Consider the following 18,325-nt stretch of genomic DNA (forward strand, 5'->3'; position numbering starts at 1 on the left):
TTTTAATAATTTATACGCACTTTTTCACATATCACTCGTGGTTGTATGACGGATTTTCATGAGATTCACATGAAAACGCATCGTTCGCGCCGCCATGACACTTTCCCGCAAACCGTCCGCCATGACAGTGTCCAATCCATCTTTTTATTCTGCAAAGAGTAAACGAGAAAAATTACTAAAAGATCCGGCATCACTGCTTCAGCGTCCTCTCTTTGTGACGTCACAATGCTCCCCCTCTTCGAGCAGTTCCTACTCAAGCTCCGTGAATGACGATACGACAGAAATACTACGGGAAAAAGAGAGTAAAACTGCATCAACACATGTAAACATCCACGCCTCGCATCAGCAATCAATCGAGGGATTAATCATAGCCCCCAGCAATCATTGGATATTTTTTTTTTTCGACTTCATGAGGACTCAGGAATCACTGTGAGAATGGTACTGAGACTGCTGGTGATTCCTCGACGATTTTTTTGATTTTTCCTGTAATTTACCTTTACACCTGGCGTCATCAGTTGTTTGGAGTAAGTGGAAGTTTTTCTTTTCAATTTTATTTTGAAGTGCCAGGGAGTTTTACATGACGAATAATTCTTCAGGCGTGTTCGATGACGAAGATTGTGAGATCAGTTGTTGTGTGAGGTTTTTGGCAGTGAGTCAGTTACAATATATTTATTTCGACATTTCGGAGTGGAATTGTTGCTCCATATTGGTGCGAATAATTTAATGAATGCGATGGGGCGATTGACCTTCCAGGGGGAATCAATGGACTCCAGGATATTATTAGAATTCTAAAAATAGTTGTGATTGAGGTAAAATAACTATTTAAGAATTATGGGTATGATGTTTATAACTTTAAAGTGTGGAACATTAGCTTTTAGAGTCAGTGAAATTCAGTAGATCTAGTTTGTTTTTCAATTATTTTCATGAAAGCTGTGAACATCAAGACAACAATCGAAAGACTGTCTATTGTTCACTTGTTTATAATAAATTTTGGTACTCTAATCTTAAAGAACTAGAATTTTTTCGTAATTTTATCGGATATCTTGATTTTAAAGTGGTCCATTGTGAATTTATGATTTTTGGTGGAGCCGTCGGCAGGAAAAGCAACTTTTTTTTTATGACAAGGTTTTTTTATGTGTGACGTCATTAGTATTTTCGGAATGAGTGAAAGATTTGTTCATTTCCAGTTTAGAGTCAGAGGTTTTTGCTTGATAGACGAGTTCTTGAAACTTGTTTGATAATGAAGATTGTGATGTCAGCTTTTCTATGACGTTTTTGACAGTAAGTCACAATCATTTTGTTAACATTCCGACAGAAGGGCGCCGGTTACACCATTTTGGCGGGAATAATCAAATGACACTAATGAGCACTCGGCATTTTGATGTGCAATCGATAGGCTGAAAGATATTATTAGAATTGTAAACAGACCTGCCATTAAAATCACATGATAAATCATTTGAAAACTCGTTTAAATTTGATGTTTATAGATTTCAAGTGTGAATGATTTTTTTTTTAATAAGAACAATATTACTCTTTAATTGTTATTTTATGGACGGAGTCATTAATATGTGAAGAATCTATCATTATCACAATCAATGTTTTCATTTCAATTCCTTCTAAATTACAAAAATGGGAAAATTCCTTCCTTCCGATTCGACTTTTGAACTGAAGATCTCCATACGCTGAGAGAAAAATTAAATAAAATAAAGTTTTATTTATATAACATTAAATTAAATTTTGGTAAGTATTCAGTTACTTAAGAAAAGTATTTACTTTTATAAAATCACATTTCCTGGACTCGTTGATTCCCAGTGGAGCCAAATTAGCTGTCAAAGGATTTGATCTCTTAAAAAAAATCGTCAGTCTTTTTTGTGATAAGAGTCATCGGTCTTAATCAGTTAAAACTATCATTCGATTCCCCTACGATTTTTGTCATTTAGAATTTTTCCAATTTTGTCACATGTTGACATTTTTTTCAATTCCACTCAATTGAAAATCTTAATTTGCGATGATCCCTTTGAAAACAGTTAATTATTAATTAATAAATTTGTTTTTTTTTCAAAGCAGCCGACGATACAGAAATCCCCAATTTGTTTACTATCGACTGATTTTTGATACTCGGAATTTTCGTACCATTTTTGTAAACAATATTCAGAAAATGAATAAACTAACTAAACTAGCTTTACAACATCTTTATATTATAAAGACCTAAATCCCTCTTCAATTGAAAAATGAATCTCTGTATTGTAATTATTAGTTTTTTTTTTAAATGACTTGTCATTTCTTAATAAACTAAAAAATATTAGACCATTTAACCATTTTTGCATTTGATATTGTGTTGAGTGAGCAAATAAACATATACTTCTGCATATTTATTCAAGCCCTGGGGAGGAAAAGCCCTGGAGAAGGAGACAAATGTCCAGGAGAGTAAAATGTATAATTTACGAACCCTTCGAAGTTTTTCAAAATAATTTTGCAGCTATTGCAATTTTCTTTACTGATCTATTCACTTCCCTTTCCAATTACTTCCTTCACTGGAGCTATTCATTGTCATGTTTATTGTTATGTATTTTCCGTTCGTCTCCATGACATTTAAATAATCAGTTTCATTTATTTTCTCTTAGCCCAGAGAAATTACTGTTATTTAGTCGTTAATTAGTGCTTGTTAGATTCTGTTCGTTAATTCAGTTAATTTTTTTTTCTTTTTTTTAGTTTATCTACTGTAAATAAGTGCACCATGGCGCAGGCAACTACCATTGAGACTGTAACCATCACCAGGCCGCTAAAGGTAATTATTACCCCCCCCCCCTTTATCGGTGAGGGAAAATTCATTAGAATTGATAAGAAGTTGTGCAATCCCACATATTTCTGTCAAATGCTTTCGAACTCCTGATAAATATTTTTACTCACTTCCTGATGAATGTTGTTAACTCTGTTAACGAGCGGGGGGATCTTTCACTAGTGACCTGTTGTTTAAAAATATCTCAAAAGCAAAGGAAGATAGCAAAACTTTTATTAAGGTAAATGAGACAGTCTCTGATTATCTAAGGTCAGTGGCCAGAATAGAAAGAGGAAAAATTGTTAATTAACTCCAATAAAATTTTTTTGGGTTCAATAGTAAATTATTTATCAAAATCAAAGTTTTAAAAAGTTTAGGTTTCAGTGTCAAAGTCAAAGAATTAAATTTGGGGGATGGGTTTTTGTTCAGAAAGTGAGACCGTTTGCCATCAATTTCATTTTCTGTCTTCAATTCGTGGGGAACGGGAAAGAATGTGAAGTTAAATAATGGAACTAATTAAGAGCTTGTGATTTAAATTGGAAAACACTGAGGCACGGAATACACAGAAAAAAATTTGCAATACTTTAAAACTTTGTGAGTCATCAAATAATAACAAAATGCAAAAACGTTATTTTTTCACTTCAGTCGATCGTCTTTCACTCAATTAATCAATTTCAGATATTTCTTTTTGCATAAGGATAAAGAAAATTTCTGGAGGCCGAAACGCCCCCACTGCCGGTGTCACTTGTTCACGTGATTTTAAACATTTCCATTTATTAAAAAAAAAAACAATGCGAAACTTATTTAATGAATGAAACGAATGTCTCTTAGTTCGATTAGTGGGGAAAAAAATTGTCTAAAACTGGGGTAATTTTTGTTATCGAAATTAAAAAAAAAATATTAAGCGATTAATTTTCTGCAGAATAATAATCGAATTCTCCTGCTTCTCACCTCCAACATTATCTGTTCGATCGGTAATCTTCAAATTTCATTTAACATCGCTCGATTAAATGTTGAGTATTGGATTTCATCAGTCTCTACGATCTCCAGGGTTCAACAATGCCCACAAAAAAAAATAAAGATTTAGTCTGATCCATTCACTACCGAACAATGGAACAAACATTCTGTTGTATAGACACGGAAGAGATCTAAAAACCGGACTTTTTTTATTATCCTCGATTTTGTGTACAACACAAAAAAATAAAAAACTCAAACTATAAACCAACCCTATTCAGAAGCAAAAATGTATGAAACCCTCGAGGCTCCGATTCACGAATAGCTTTGATCGATTCCCCATACAAATTTAATTCACGCCCCAGAAAAAATCGAAAATCCAAATTTCGGCTACGATTCTTCTTCCAGTGACCAAAAAAAACTTGAATCCTCTCTCCCCCTTCCCAACGAACTGTCCACCCCTTGCGCAGACTCCCCTAGAAATCGACAAGCGCAGTCGCCCTAAATTCCCTCATCCTCGACAGTTCAAGCTTCAAGCAGTCGAACGCGAGCCCCCAGATCTCCCCTTTAGACATAAAATAATCTAAAAAAAGTGGGTAAAAAATTGAAATAGTCAGAAAAATCATTGGAACCGCGCATAAACTTTGGGGGATTCCATCTAGGGGTGGGTCTGAAGGGCTCTGTGGTTCAGAACCGAAAGGGATTGGGGTTGAAAAAAAATAAATAAATAGAAAAATTGATTTGTCAGGGGGAGGGAGTTGTTTGGGCGTCTAGGGGGGTGGCAGAAGGGCTAAATCCACCTCACCCTCGAGTCCTCTGATCTATGGCGGGGTGCACAGGGATCTACGACGTCCCATAAAATATTTATAAATACATTTCAATTGGTGAAGGATAGGACCAACCTGGGGGAGAAGTGATAATAGTGGGGTAATTCTGTTAAAGGGTGATTCGCACTGTTTCTCCGGGTCATTGTGAAGATTTTAGGGGTGTTTCGGGGTGGTTTAATATGATTACCATGTACACCGTTGCTGAGGATCACATGGGGGAGAGCGAAATTGCACAGGTGAATTCATTAGGGTCTTGAAATGTTTATTTTGTTACTCTTTCATTTGTTTTTCAACTTATCCTTTTTATTCTTTGAATAGATTTTTGTTTTTGAGTTGATCGAAGACGCGAAGGATGATTGGAGATTTTTTTTTGCATTGCTGTCTTTATATGTTTATTTTGCACTTTTACTCTTTTAATGTTCATTTTGCATTTCGTTTGATTGGTCCAGAAAACGGTGGAAGAGTTCCCTTTGAATTGCTGAAAATTCTGAAAAGATTTTCTCTTCCACCTTTACCTTATTCAAAATATTCAGAGGGATTTGCAAGAAAAAAAATTCTTATAGTCCGTAGAAAATCATTTTTCTTGAAAGAAATTCACACAAAGTTTTGGTTTGTTCCTCTCGTCCATGAGAAAATCCCCAAATTGTTTTCATTCATCTAAACTTCCTCAAAAAAATCCAACATTTTCAACGACTTTCTTGAACAAGAATTTAGATTCAAAAATATAATCGTTGTTCGTCTTATATGATTTTTTAAAATTTAATTTCTTTTCGAAGGTCATTTCCCAAATTTGGGTGTGGATACCCGAAAAAACTATACCTATTTTGTTCATTTTTTTAAAAACAAGTAACTAAACAAATTCATTTCTTAAAAATCAAAACATTTTTTAGACACTTTTAAGTATAAAAGTTAATTTTCTAACCAACTACTTTTTTTAAAAAGTTTATTCTCAGATGTTCTACAAAAATATTGGAAGATGAGAGATGATGGCATCTCCTCAATCAAAAATTATTTATTAACTTTTTGAAGATTTAAGTTCTTTTTAAAATTATAAATTCTCTAATTCAGTCAAGATTTCTCTCAATTATCAATCACATCTTTCCCTCCTCCTCCTCTCCCCCCCTGTCTCTCCTATAACAAGCGCTACAGCAGTGAAAGATCAGTACGTGAAAATTTATTTCTCCTAAAATAATAAGATAATTTCCACCCAACTCCCCCAAAGAGTATCAATACAAAGCGAACTAATTTAAATAAAATTATCCCAACAGGTCATAGCATTCATATGTGGAGTAATAGTAATAATCCTGATGATAATGGGACTGGCCTCGACCGACTGGTTAATGGCTATTGGGTGGCGTCAAGGTCTATTTTTCCACTGCATAGACGTTGGTGCACCAACCCCATTGCCCTTTAATGTCGCTGTCTCTGCCGGTTGTTATCCAGCTAGGGACGTCGGCTACATCAAAGCAGCAGCTGCACTGTGTATTATTTGCCTTGTTGCTGATGTAGCTGCAACTCTCCTCACCGCCCTTGGTTTGCGAGCCAAGGATCACAGGGACAAACACAAGTGCTATAGATTCGCCGTACTCTGCATGGGACTCGCACGTAATTATCCTGTTGATAATGAGTACAATATAAAATTTCCCTTTGAGACTGTACTGAGATAAAAATATCGTAGATTATAGTTATCAGAGGGAACTCAACGAGTTTCGCCGATTTTTCCTATATTGTAGATATCATTAGATGATTATTCAATTTTTTTAACATTTTTTGACGATACCAGAAACTCACTATAATTTTTTTTATTTACGTATAATAAATAATTAAGTATTTAAACACAAATTATTTAAATACTTAATTACGTTGTACTTATGAAATTCAATATAGTTTGTTCCTTAACATGTGGAAAATATCAAGTTCGAAAGTATTTGAATACTTAGTAATTATAAAATATTTTTCTGTCCAATACCGATGTCAAAAAATGATTCGATCCCCCCTCCTCCATTTGATCGAATCATGAGGACGTTCGGAGCCCTAATGATCAACGATTGAAACATACAGTTTAATCACTCAATTTATTAAAAATATCGACATATCTCGTATCGTTAATACCTTATTCCGTCGACATTATTAAAAAACACTGAGTGTTTGATTATAAAAATAGACCTTCCGGTTTACTACATTTTTCTCTCAGTGTTGGAATCCATATGATCGATGAACATATGAGTCCTTGGATAATATGATTTGTCAATGAAGGTTGATCAGTAATAATTAATTTTCTATGTAATTAATGAAGAACTTTCTGTAACCGATAATTTTTTGTTGCAGTCCTGACACTTCTGTTAGCCCTCATTGTGTACCCTGTATTCTTCGCCGCAGAGCTTAATTTAGGTGAGCGTTAATGACTGGTTTAACGATTTTGTCATGATCTTTTTTATTGAGAATCAAATGGTCCTCGTTGACTCGTTAGTCTCTTCCACCTTCAACCGTGAACGATCTTAACAGTTGATGGATCCTCCATTTCGAGGTTTTTTACGATTTATTTGCTACTATTACGATTTATTTGATCCTCTGAACGTCAGCAGAGGTCATTTCTGCTACTGGAGCCTCAAATCCGAACTTTCTTGAAGGTCGATTGGCCCTTTAAACCATTGGACTTCAACGTGGGATCATCAAGATCATTTAATCCTGGACTCTGAACCTCTTTGAAGTTCATTTCCCTCAACATCAGTTAGCATATTCCCCTTTGAATGACATTAAGGGTAGTTTGACCCTTTCGGAACATCAACAAAAACCATTTGATCCTCATGAACGTTCTCCCCTTGACTGTGAACGTTTTTGGGGATAATTCGATCCTTAAAATCGTTGGACTTTCAACTCTAAACGTCTTCAAGTGTGTTTTTGACCCTCGACACTATTTTTCGCCCCTTTGAAAGCTCTTAAGGGCCACTTAAACCTTCAACTCGCTTGGCTCTCAGCTCTAAGCGTCTTTGAGGCTCGTCTGGTCCTCACAATCTTTTATTCCTCACTTCCAGTTAAATTGAAAATGTATTTTTCTCACCAGGAAATCGGCCGATATGGGAGTTTGGTTGGGCTTATGGCGTCGGCTGGGGGGCCGCAATATTCCTCTTCGGCGGAGTTGTTCTTCTCTTCTGTGATAAGGAAAGTGAAGAGATCTACTACAAGGAACGCAAAATAGTTCGTGAAGAAGTTAGTGGTGGTAATAACACCATGTCCAGCCATAGAATTGGTAACCATGGCACATTGAGAAGTGGTATGACACACGCCTAGTGGCATTGTACCCTGCCCGACGTTGTTCTCTAGGTGAAATTCATTATTTTCGTATTTTATCTCTGATTTTCGAATTATTATTTTGATTTTTTTTAAAGAGCACGGAATCCCAGATAAATTGAAATTTACGAAAAACATTCAGAGAACATTACAAAGAACTGCCACTGCTGCGCCACAGGTTGAGGGATTATTTTTTAATTGTTTTTCAATCGTCTTTTGAGTGAATACTGAAACGAAACGAATATTTGGGAAATCGCGACTTTTGAGGAATATCTCGGATACGATAGAAAGCAAAAATATCTTGTTGAAATTTTTTTGTACTTTCCATTTTTCTGCGTATGATATTTAAAAGAAAATATCGATATCTCTTTTTGACTTTGAGACATTTAATACTACAATTCAATTCGTTCAATTCGTTTAAAGGAAAACGTATTTTTTTCAGTTGTTTTTTGGAAAATTAAGTTCCAAACAAAATAAGAACTTCGTATTTTGGGTTTTTCTCCAAAAAATTTTACACATTTTTTTTACTGTCTCCAGTGAATCTGCAGATATTCGACATTTAAACTCGTCTTGAAGTTGATATTTCCCGTTTTAGCACTTCACGAACAAATTATTAAGGTCAGATGGTGATTTAAGGATTATTGATTGATTCTGGAGCGTTCAGGGGTGGAATGGGGCGGCGAAGCGAAGTTTATCGATAATTGAAGGCTTTGGAGATGTTTCAGCTAAATAATTGAACGGCTTGATATATTTTTAGGAGCTAGAGAATAAGAACAAAAAATTTACATGTGACACGATTTTTCAAGAGTTATGGGACTACAGTTTAAGAATGTAAAAATATTCAGTTTGAATGAACAAACGCAAAACTTCTCAACTCTTTCACATGGGATTATTAAAACTTTCATATTTACGAGGGAAGTTGACATTCGGGAATGATGGAAAATATTTTTAAGCATTTTGTTTAAAGAATTGACCGTTTTTCGGCCAACTATTGGAAATAATTAAAAAGTTCAAGTTCATTATCTTTGTCTCGAAAATTCTTAAATCTCCGAGCTAATAATTTATTGCTCGTATCCACGATATTCATAGCAATATTCAGGATTGACAGTTGGACATGAATTTCCAATTTTATTTATTAATTTAGTTCAATAATGAATATTGATTAATGGATTGATTTAATAACTCGTTGAATTGTAAAAAAATCAGAGTACGATGATAAAAGTGGTTGTATTTTTCGAGAAAATTGAAGGAGAAGACTAGCGGGACTTTGATGACTCCAGAATTGATCAATTAATCATCAAAAGTGAATAATTGTTTTATTAATTAAAAATTAAAGAAATTTTTTCAATCACTCGTGACGATTGTGGGACCATGCATTATCACTTCGACTCCGATACATTCCCTCTTAATCTCATCACAATTTTTCTCGATTTTTCTGATTAATGAAATTTGAGAAATAGATTTCTTTACAATTTTTATTAATTTTTCGCAAGAAAAAATACTAAAAATTTGGAACATTCTGTAAAATTCTTCCTAACTGTATACTATGTATAAAAACCCAAAAACAACGTAATATTAATTACTTCAATTCATCACAAACTAATTTTTGCAGTAAAATATATTTTTTAATTATTTTAATTATATAAGTCATGAATTAGTTTTTACTTATAGTTATTAATATTATTTTGGCAGCGCGAAAAGTATTTTTTTACAAAATTAACGTCGGAAAATTCCCTCCAAAAAAAAGATTAACAAACTATTTAATAAATTGATCATTTACAATGTGCAAAGAATTAAAAAATCGCTGAAAAATCAATATTTGATTACTTGAGCAGCCAAATAATTCGATTCGAATCGAGTCCCAGGAGTCAACGACACAAATTTTTCCCTTTGATTTTTTTTCTTTTGGTCAATTAATTTTTTTGACTCAATTTTTAATGGAAGTGTGAACAAAAGGAGCAGCTCGGGCAGGTATAATTAATAGTTGAAAAAAAACCGATCCATTGCGCCATATGCACTTGAAACGTACGCATATGTACATAATCTAGAGATTTTATATTAATTAATTAATTGATTAAAATGAGAATAAAGAAGTAATGAGAGGTTGGTTAAGGGGGAAGTGGTAAATAATGAATTTTAGATTTCCCTATTTTTTGTTAATTGAAGGTCAAATGGTTGTGAGGGTCCAGTGACCCTTGAAAACTTTTTGAGTTACACCTGAGGACAATTTGATCCTCTGCTTTAGACGTCTTTCAGATCGTTCGACCCTCGACGAATTTTTCTGTTCGTTTTCAACGTCACATTCTTCTGGCGGTTTAATTAGAATTGAAGGCTGAACGATCTGATGGATCAAAAGTGATTAGGATCGATTGCCCCTTGCGACCTTTTAACTTTAAATTAACATTTTTTTAACTGAGTTGAATTAAAGTTGTAGGTTTGCTGGTGTTGTCCTGGTGCACCCCAGCCCTTTTAATACGTCGGAATGAAATCTTCGCGATGATTTTGAAATTATCCCCTTAATAAACTAATTAAGAAAATATTTTTTTTCGTATCACTTATCACTTATCACTTATCATATTTAGACGGTCCTGTCCGGAGGTGCAATCAGCCTCTCGGCCATTTTACACCCTGCCTTCAGGCAGCCGTCTAGTCGCTGGTATCGAGTATTTGTGCCCTACGAGCTAACTCATAGAGCCCCTTGATCCCGTCCCTGTCGACACGTATATCTATGCAAGTAGACCCGAAGACATTCCATCTGGCTTCATCGAGTCCGCTGCATCTTGTGCATAGGTGAAGAGGATCCTCCTCTGTCAACCCGCATCTTTTGCATAGGGGGTCAGTCCCCTTACCTATCCTTGATAAGTACAGAGCCAGGGGCCAGTGTCCAGTGATAAGCCCCACTATAGTACGGAGCTTAACCCTGTTTAGGCCCAACAGGGTCTCTGCCAACTTCCTAGTGGGTTCTCCTAGGAGGGATTTCGTGTGCTTGGCACCCGTCTCCGAGTCCCATCTCTCCACGACCCTCCTATCCGCACGTTCCTTGACCAGGACCTTCACAAAATCGGTGTGCACGCCTACGTGCTCCACCTCCCCCTGAAAGCCCCTGCAACTACCGTTCTTTGCTAGCTCATCGGCTTTTTCGTTGCCTTTGATGCCAGCGTGGCCCGGAATCCAGGCCACCTCGAGCCGATTATTTACGGCAATTTCCTCCATCAGCTCGACGCATTCACTCACCAGTTTAGAACAACACTCATACCTGAGTATTGCCCTAAGCGCGCGCCTGCTATCTGAGTAGATGAAGATCTTTTTGCCCCTGTCCCCTCTCTCCAGGATCATCCTGGCGCAGGCTCTTAGGGCAGCTAGCTCAGTCTGGAGCACGGTTGCGTGTGAGTCCAGCCCAATGGTCCTCGCTATTGCGGGCCCCTCTGACCAGACCCCCGCACCTGCCCGTCCGCTCACCCGTGATCCGTCCGTATACCAGACTAGTCCACGGGGCGGCACCCAGTCCGCATCCTTTCCTGACGGGGTTTCCCCCCGTCCGAGATTGACCGAGAACTTTCTACGAAAGTGCCATCGGGGTCTGCAGGCGTCAGCACCGCGCGACAGTAGCTCTTCCAGCTCTCCGTCCGCGCGGAGGACACTAGCATGCCCATTCCTAGCTCCTTTCCATGTTCCCTGTAGCCGCAGCCTTGCGGCCGCTCTTGTTGCCTCCTCCCTTATAATTAGGTGTGGAGGTTGCATAAAGAGCAGAGCCTCCAACGCTGAGCTGGGGGTCGTTCTGAGGGCCCCTGTTATGCCCAGCATCGCAAGCCTGCCTATTTTGTCCACCGCTTTCCTGTGGCAGGCCTTGTTCAGGGCTGTCCACCACACTGCGGCTGCGTATGTTAGCTGTGGGGTCATAATGGCCGTATAGATCCATTTGACCATCTTCGGCCTTAGACCCCATGTGCTTCCAAACATTCGCCTGCATGCCCAGTATGTCATGGTGACCTTGCTAGTCTGCATGGCGATGTGCTTTTTCCAGCTGAGCTTCTCGTCGAGCCAAATACCTAGGTATTTGACCTCACTCGAGAATTCCAGCATTGTGTTATAAATGGAGGGAGCTTTAACAGCACCCCTCCTTCTACGTGTGAAGTGCACCATCTCCGTTTTGCCTGGGTTTACCCTTAGGCCCTTCGATGTGCACCACTGCTGAACATAGTCCAGCGCCTTTTGCATCTTGCTGTGTAGCATGCCCGTGTTCCTGCTAGTTACCAGCAGTGCCACATCATCTGCATATGCGACTGTCCTTACCCCCAGTTCCTCGAGTCCAGTGAGGAGGCCGTCAACAACGAGGAGCCATAGCAGAGGAGAGATAACCCCCCCCTGCGGGCAGCCCCTCCCTGCCGCAGCCCTTACCTCACTGTCCCCAAGGGTGGAGTGGACAACTCTTGATCGGAGCATGGCGGCTATCCATTTGATGATCGAATCCTCGATCCCAAACGCTGCCGCAGCTTTCTCCATTGTATCAAAGGCGGTATTGTCGAAGGCCCCTTCGATGTCTATAAAGACGCCAAGGGTGTCCTCCCCCCTTTCCTTCGCATTTTCTATTGTGCCTACCAAGTGGTGCAGCGCAGTCTCAGTCGATCTGCCAGCTTGGTAAGCATGTTGTGAGGGGCATATCTGATTAATTCTCAGTGCCCCCTCCTTAATGTGCCTATCGACCAGCCTTTCCAGCGTCTTCAGTAAGAAGGAGCTCAGGCTGATCGGTCTGTAGGCTTTCGCGTTGTCGTAGCTGCATTTACCCGGTTTGGGGATAAAGACAACCCTGACTTCCCGCCACCTGCCTGGCACATAGCCCAATGCTAGGCAGGCCCTGAATGCCGGTATCAGTCTGCGCAGGAGCAATGGCCCCCCTCTTCGCAAGAGGGCCGGATGTATCCCATCCGGACCTGGACTCTTGTACATTTCGAAGGAGTCCACCGCCCATTGCAGCCTGTCCAGCGTTACTATTCGTGCGGCTAGCTCCCAGTCGGGATTGCCGCTTCCTGTTCGCTTCCAGTCCACTTCCAGGCACTCTCCTGGAAGCTCAATAATAGAGTCCGGGAAATGCGCGCGAACCAGATGCTCAAGGACCTCTCGCGGTTCTGTGATGGTCTCTCCGCTTTCCAGCGTGATTCCACCCAGCCGTTGTGAAGGGCCCCCCGAGAAGACCCTGCGAAGCCTGGAGATGCCTGAAAGCGCCTCCAGTTCCTCACAGTATGTCCTCCAGGTGAGCTCCTTTGATCGTTTTATGAGCCTCTTGTACTCTCTCTGCACATTTCTGTACAGAGTCCAGTCTTCGGCCCTCTTCGATTTGTGCGCTCGGTTTCCGAGCCTCCTGGACTGGCTTCTCAGCCTGTCCAACTCACGGCTCCACCAAGGCACTTTTTTACCCTTCCTGCAACGTCTAGCCGGGCATGCCGTCTCAAAAGACTCAGTTAGGGCAACGTGGATTCTTTCCACCTCGTCCTCTAACCGGTCCTCCCTGCAGGGCCTGACGCGTCCAACCCCGAGCCTTTCCTCCAGGTTCCTCTCGAAGGAGTCCCAGTCGGTGGCCCTTGGGTTTCTGCGCAGGCGGTCCTGCTGCGGTTGGGCACAGCCCTCTATGCTAAATCTGATGCGTCGATGGTCAGAGAGTGTGTCCTCCCGGTCCACCCTCCAGTCCCTGCATCGCCTCGCCAGCCGGCGGGTGCACATGGTTACGTCAATGATACATTGACAGCGAGAAGTGACGAACGTGGGCCTCGAGCCCCTGTTTAGGATCTCCAGGTCCACGTCTGCCATAAATTCCAGGAGAGCAGTGCCCCTGTCATTACATCTTTCGCTGCCCCACACCACGTTCTGCGCGTTTGCGTCACAGCCTATGATGAGTGGCAACTTTCTAGCTCTGCAGTGATTCACCAGATCACGCAGCTCATTGGTAGGTGGTGGTGTCGGCGAGTCATGTGGGAAGTAAGCCGAGCAGAAAACTATGTCCTCCGCACCGGCCTCCCCCCGAAGTCTCACGACAACCGCCACCAAGTCTCTGTGGCAGAAGTTGGCCATTCCCCTAGCTCCGCACGCTCTTTTGACAGCAATGCAGGCCCTGGGGCCCAGGTCGCCCCGAGCATAGAATAGCTCCACCTCGCCTCCAGATAGGCCTTTTACCGAGCCACCGTGTTGCCAGGGCTCTTGTATGAGGCATATGTCTGTATGCTCTACTGCTAGGCTGCGACTCAGCAGGGCAGTCGCAGCCTTGCAGTGCTGCAAGTTAATCTGGGAGCAGTGGACTAGCAGAGAGCCTAAGCCGTCTCCCTGCATATTGCCCTCTGCTCCTTCCCCCCTTATCCCCCTGGCCATTGGTGGGCCGTTAGGCAGGGTCGCCTGGTGGCGCCCTAACCTGCCCTGAGTGGGATGAGCCCGGCAGGGCCCAGTTGAGGGTCCCTTGAGACCCCCTCCCAGTTCCCGCCGCGCCCCCTCTCACCAGAGGCGGCCTTCCTCTTCGGCCCTTCGTGCGCCCGCTCAGCGGAGGCCTTGCAGGGGCAAGGGGGTCCCTCTGTAAGAGGGAGCCTTCCTCGCTCTCCTTTTCCTTCCCCTCCTGGGCGCCTTCCCCGGCAGTTCCTGGGGCACTCACCGAGCCACTAGGACCCTTAGGCGCTCCCTCCTGCCCTCCCCCCTCCCCTGCGATCCCTGACTCCCCTTGGTCGGCGATCACTTTCCCCGGGCCTGGCTGCGCCTGGGGCGCCTTTCCCCCCGCCGCTCTCCGCTGGGTCTCGTAGAAACGAGCCCGGCCGAGGCAGTAGAAAGGGGCCATCCCCATGCCCTTCAGGGCCTCCAGAGATTTGGGGTCAACACCCAACACCAGGTTGAGCCCCTCCTCCCCACTCCGGCAGTCCCAGACCCTCCACTTGCCTGTGGTGAGGGCCCTGTTCTGCTTTCTCAACCTCTCAAGAGCCACAGCCGCTCCTACGGGTTTTCCCGGGAGAAAGGCTGTGACTCTGATCAGTTTTTGGAGCGCTTCCTTATCCATCATGATAAGGGAGGCCCCTTCCCAGGGTGCCAGGGTGGGCACCACGGACTTCAGCCACTCTCTTGACTGACCGTCCGTGCATGCCACCCACAGCACGCCATCGTCAAACCAGTGGCCGTCAAAGCTCGGGAGCTGACCTTCCATGTCAGTCTCAAACAGTGACGCCACTAGCGCCTCCTGAACCAGGTCGGCTTGCTCCCTCGTCAGAGACAGCTCAGGATGGCCAGTTGGCACTAAGGCCACCCTGCCGCCACCCTTCGCCGCCTCTCTGAAGGAGGTTGCCCCCAGTCCTTCCATGGCCCTCAACTTTTTCGTGGGCATGGCCACATCGGGGGGAGTGGATCCTGAGGACCTGGGCCTCTTGGGCCCTGTCCCCTGTTCCTCCTTATCCCTGGACGCGGTCTCTACCTGCGGAGATTGCTGATCCCGCGAGGCATCGGCTTTCAGCCTAGCCTGGCGGGCCCGGCGCTTCTCCGCACCCGTCCTACCCCTTCTCTTCCTCCCCTGGGTAGGGTCAGCGACAGCGGGCCCACCACTGGTGGGCCCCTCTGAGGCTGGCTCCTCCACAACTTCCATTTGGATCAGCGCTTGTTCCCCTTCCGGGGCCCTAGTGCTGATCGTGCTCTCCTCCGACCTACAAGCCTCTGCCGTTCCCTCAGAGAGGGCACCGTCATCGGCGTTAAAATTTTTATTATTAGTTGGGTCCATGTTAATCCCACGAGTGACCAGGAAAAGAAGGTCCACCCCCGCAGAGCCTGGATGCGGAGGTAAGGCATGCATACAATGGGGTGCTGCCTGGTTCCCCAAGGGTATCGTTTGCGACACTGTTCCCCAGTGTCATTCAGCCCTCGGCACGATAACTTCCACCTTAGCTTGGGGAGTCTGGTCCGCGGCGATGCCTTGGGTCTTCCTGACGGGTTTTTACTTCCGTAGGTCGACGTTATAGCTGTCGCTGGCCGGGTACTGAAGTGTGCCCCAGGATCCTGGAGTCAGGTGCTGTTGTTCAGCCTCCTTTCTCCGTTCCCGAGGTGCCACTCTTTCTCCGGCCGTCCCCCTATCCGCCACCTGGGGACGCGCTCAGTTGGTGACTCATACCGTCCCCTTCGTCTCGTTTATAGAGCACGTCCGGGGCTGAGTTTTTTTTTTTTTTTTTTTTTTTTTTTTTTTTTTTTTTTCGTATGTGATTCAAATTTTCTCCCGAGCAAAAAGAGATAATCCAGTCTTACCACTTCGCTCTTCAATTAATCAACCTCATAGCATTTGATATTAAAAATGACTTATGACGTTAAACAAATGTGAAAATACCATTCTGTGGTACAAACGAAGGGAGAGAGACTTCCCCGGAAAATAGTAAAATTACTTAACGACTGCTTTTACATTAATTAATAACATTATTTAATTAATTGATAAAAACTATTTAATAAATAAAAACCACAAAACCGTACATTTGATGATGAAAATAATGGAACATAGGGTTTTGCGATATCTTGGGGATCAAGGAATTTTATTCAAATAGAAAAAAAATTCCTAAACGTAAATTTAAAGAGCCGAGTTTGCGATTAAATAACAAAAAAAAATCTCGCTGAGAATCTTTGGAACCCGTCATTCATTCGTGATCCCAACAAACAGAAGTAAAATTTGATGAAATAAATTTTTGTACGATCAAAAAGTCAATTGTGATTTCAAATCGAAAACTCGAAAAAAAAAAATTGAAAAGAATATTTGCACAAGACTGCAGCGAGTCTGTGCTTGAAATTTGTAAAATGAATGATGCATAGATAATTTATACACGTAGATGACCTAATGAGATACCTAACCTAATTAAGAAACATTAATTAAACAAAAAAAGTTGAAAATGAGAGAAAAAAATTAAAAATTAAAAAAAAATCATTTTAAAATTTCTCATATCGGATTCATAGATATAAACATATCTTATCGATAAGGTCGTCGTATGAATAATATAAAAATGCATTAAAATAATTGAGGAAAAGGCAGGTTACCAGAGAGAGAATTCAGAGACGAAAAATAATCGATTAAACAGCAGATCAAACACTGGGGGAAAAGTTCAATAATTTTTTTTTGTTTTTCCTGAATGTCTAAGCAGCTATCAGACCTGGACATTCGAAGCAGCTGTCATTCGAAAGCTAGAAAAATTTTTCATTCCATTGTCTGGCGTTGAATGCATTTTACCACGGAATTTCTTCAAATTAATGCTAACTCGATTAACATTTTAAAGTTCTTTATTGATAACCAAGTGCATCAATTAAGAATTCGTCGATGAACATCAACGATAGTTGAACTTGCACTTAAGCCTGTATATAAAAAGAGTAATTAATTTTTAACATCCTGGAAAAATTTTTCAATTAAAAATTGGGTACTAGGATAATCATCTCAAAGCAATTCGAAGGCAGAACATTTATATAGCGTTCTTGTGACGTCATAATAAATTATTGGACAGGATTTTAGATTAGGTAGGATAATCCTTGATAATTTTACAAGAAAAATTTACTGAAAAAATGGATAATCCAGACGTATTTCGTTTGAAAATTGTGTTGTGATGAATTCGTTTGTGTAGAATCGATAGAATAAAACGATCGGTTTTGCTCCTTAAAACCTTTTTCAAGGTAATTTAACTGTGAGAGGACGAGTTTATAACCAGATCATGGAATTAAAAATTTTCTCAGCTTTATAATCGGCACTCGGTCAAACTTCGATGTGACCTAGTTCCACAGATATTCCGAAAAATGTACCAGGCTTTTCTTCTGGTTGGAAAACCAGTTTAGTTGCCTTTTGAATTATTGCAAATTAAAAGGCGTAGCAATTAGTGAAAACCCGTAATGAATCAATTAAGGGCCCTATTGGCTCTCGCATTAGAGGAAGTTGTCCACTCATCATTTTGTTGTAAGCATATCGCAGTATTGTACAAAAAAATATATACATATATATATTATAAATAAATAATTATGGAGTATTTAACAGTCTTTGTGGTTGATTTCTCCTGAATGATCCATTGGTGGGTATGTGATGTAACGCTTATTCCGGGTGGGACTTCTGCCGAGTGACCTTTTCTCGGCTGGGTGCCCTCACGAGGGGGGTTCCCCCCCCCTGACGAGGCCTCTCATCTTCGGCGGTCCATTCTCAACTCCGTCGGGGGGTGCGGGTCACCACCCCGACTTAACCGCGCTCCTCCTTCTCCGCAGGTCTTCAAATTATTCTATTAGTAGTGTTTGCTGAGGTGGGTGATGAATTTGGCATTCATCACCCTCCCCCCCCCACTCTTTAAACGAGGTGTATGTCGAGCAATCCTCGTCTTTTCTCTCTGTGGACAGTTGGTACGTCCTCGGCGCGTTCGACTTTCGGGGTACATCCTTGACGTCGTTGTTCTTTCCTCGTAGTTACCTGGGGTTGTTGTTACACAAGGGAGGTCCAGATGACTCAGTCGTT

General features: G+C 41.6%; 1 protein-coding gene across 4 annotated transcripts; it reads left to right on the top strand.

The window, feature by feature from the left end:
• Positions 1-114: 114 nt before the first annotated feature.
• Positions 115-17,857, top strand: LOC135159989 (uncharacterized protein). Of its 4 annotated transcripts, none has more exons than XM_064116099.1 (5): positions 115-524; positions 2,713-2,788; positions 5,829-6,165; positions 6,889-6,951; positions 7,625-17,857. In XM_064116099.1, exons 2-5 carry the CDS (start codon positions 2,738-2,740, stop codon positions 7,849-7,851), a joined length of 678 nt encoding a protein of 225 aa, XP_063972169.1. In that variant the 5' UTR covers positions 115-524; positions 2,713-2,737; the 3' UTR covers positions 7,852-17,857. The 4 variants fall into 4 exon arrangements, with proteins under 4 accessions (XP_063972169.1, XP_063972171.1, XP_063972170.1 ...); XM_064116101.1 differs by lacking the exon at positions 115-524 and adding an exon at positions 537-649; XM_064116100.1 differs by lacking the exon at positions 115-524 and adding an exon at positions 657-809.
• Positions 17,858-18,325: the final 468 nt, after the last annotated feature.

Source organism: Diachasmimorpha longicaudata, chromosome 3 (assembly GCF_034640455.1).
Source record: "Diachasmimorpha longicaudata isolate KC_UGA_2023 chromosome 3, iyDiaLong2, whole genome shotgun sequence".
Taxonomy (NCBI): domain Eukaryota; kingdom Metazoa; phylum Arthropoda; class Insecta; order Hymenoptera; family Braconidae; genus Diachasmimorpha; species Diachasmimorpha longicaudata.

Excerpts from the sequence above, each read along its gene's own strand:
- LOC135159989 (XM_064116098.1), top strand. The coding sequence starts at position 4,740 with ATGATTACCATGTACACCGTTGCTGAGGATCACATGGGGGAGAGCGAA. Across the intron at positions 4,797-5,828 it reads GGGAGAGCGAAATTGCACAG|GTCATAGCATTCATATGTGG; the intron begins GTGAATTCATTA and ends TTATCCCAACAG. Across the intron at positions 6,952-7,624 it reads CGCCGCAGAGCTTAATTTAG|GAAATCGGCCGATATGGGAG; the intron begins GTGAGCGTTAAT and ends TTTTCTCACCAG.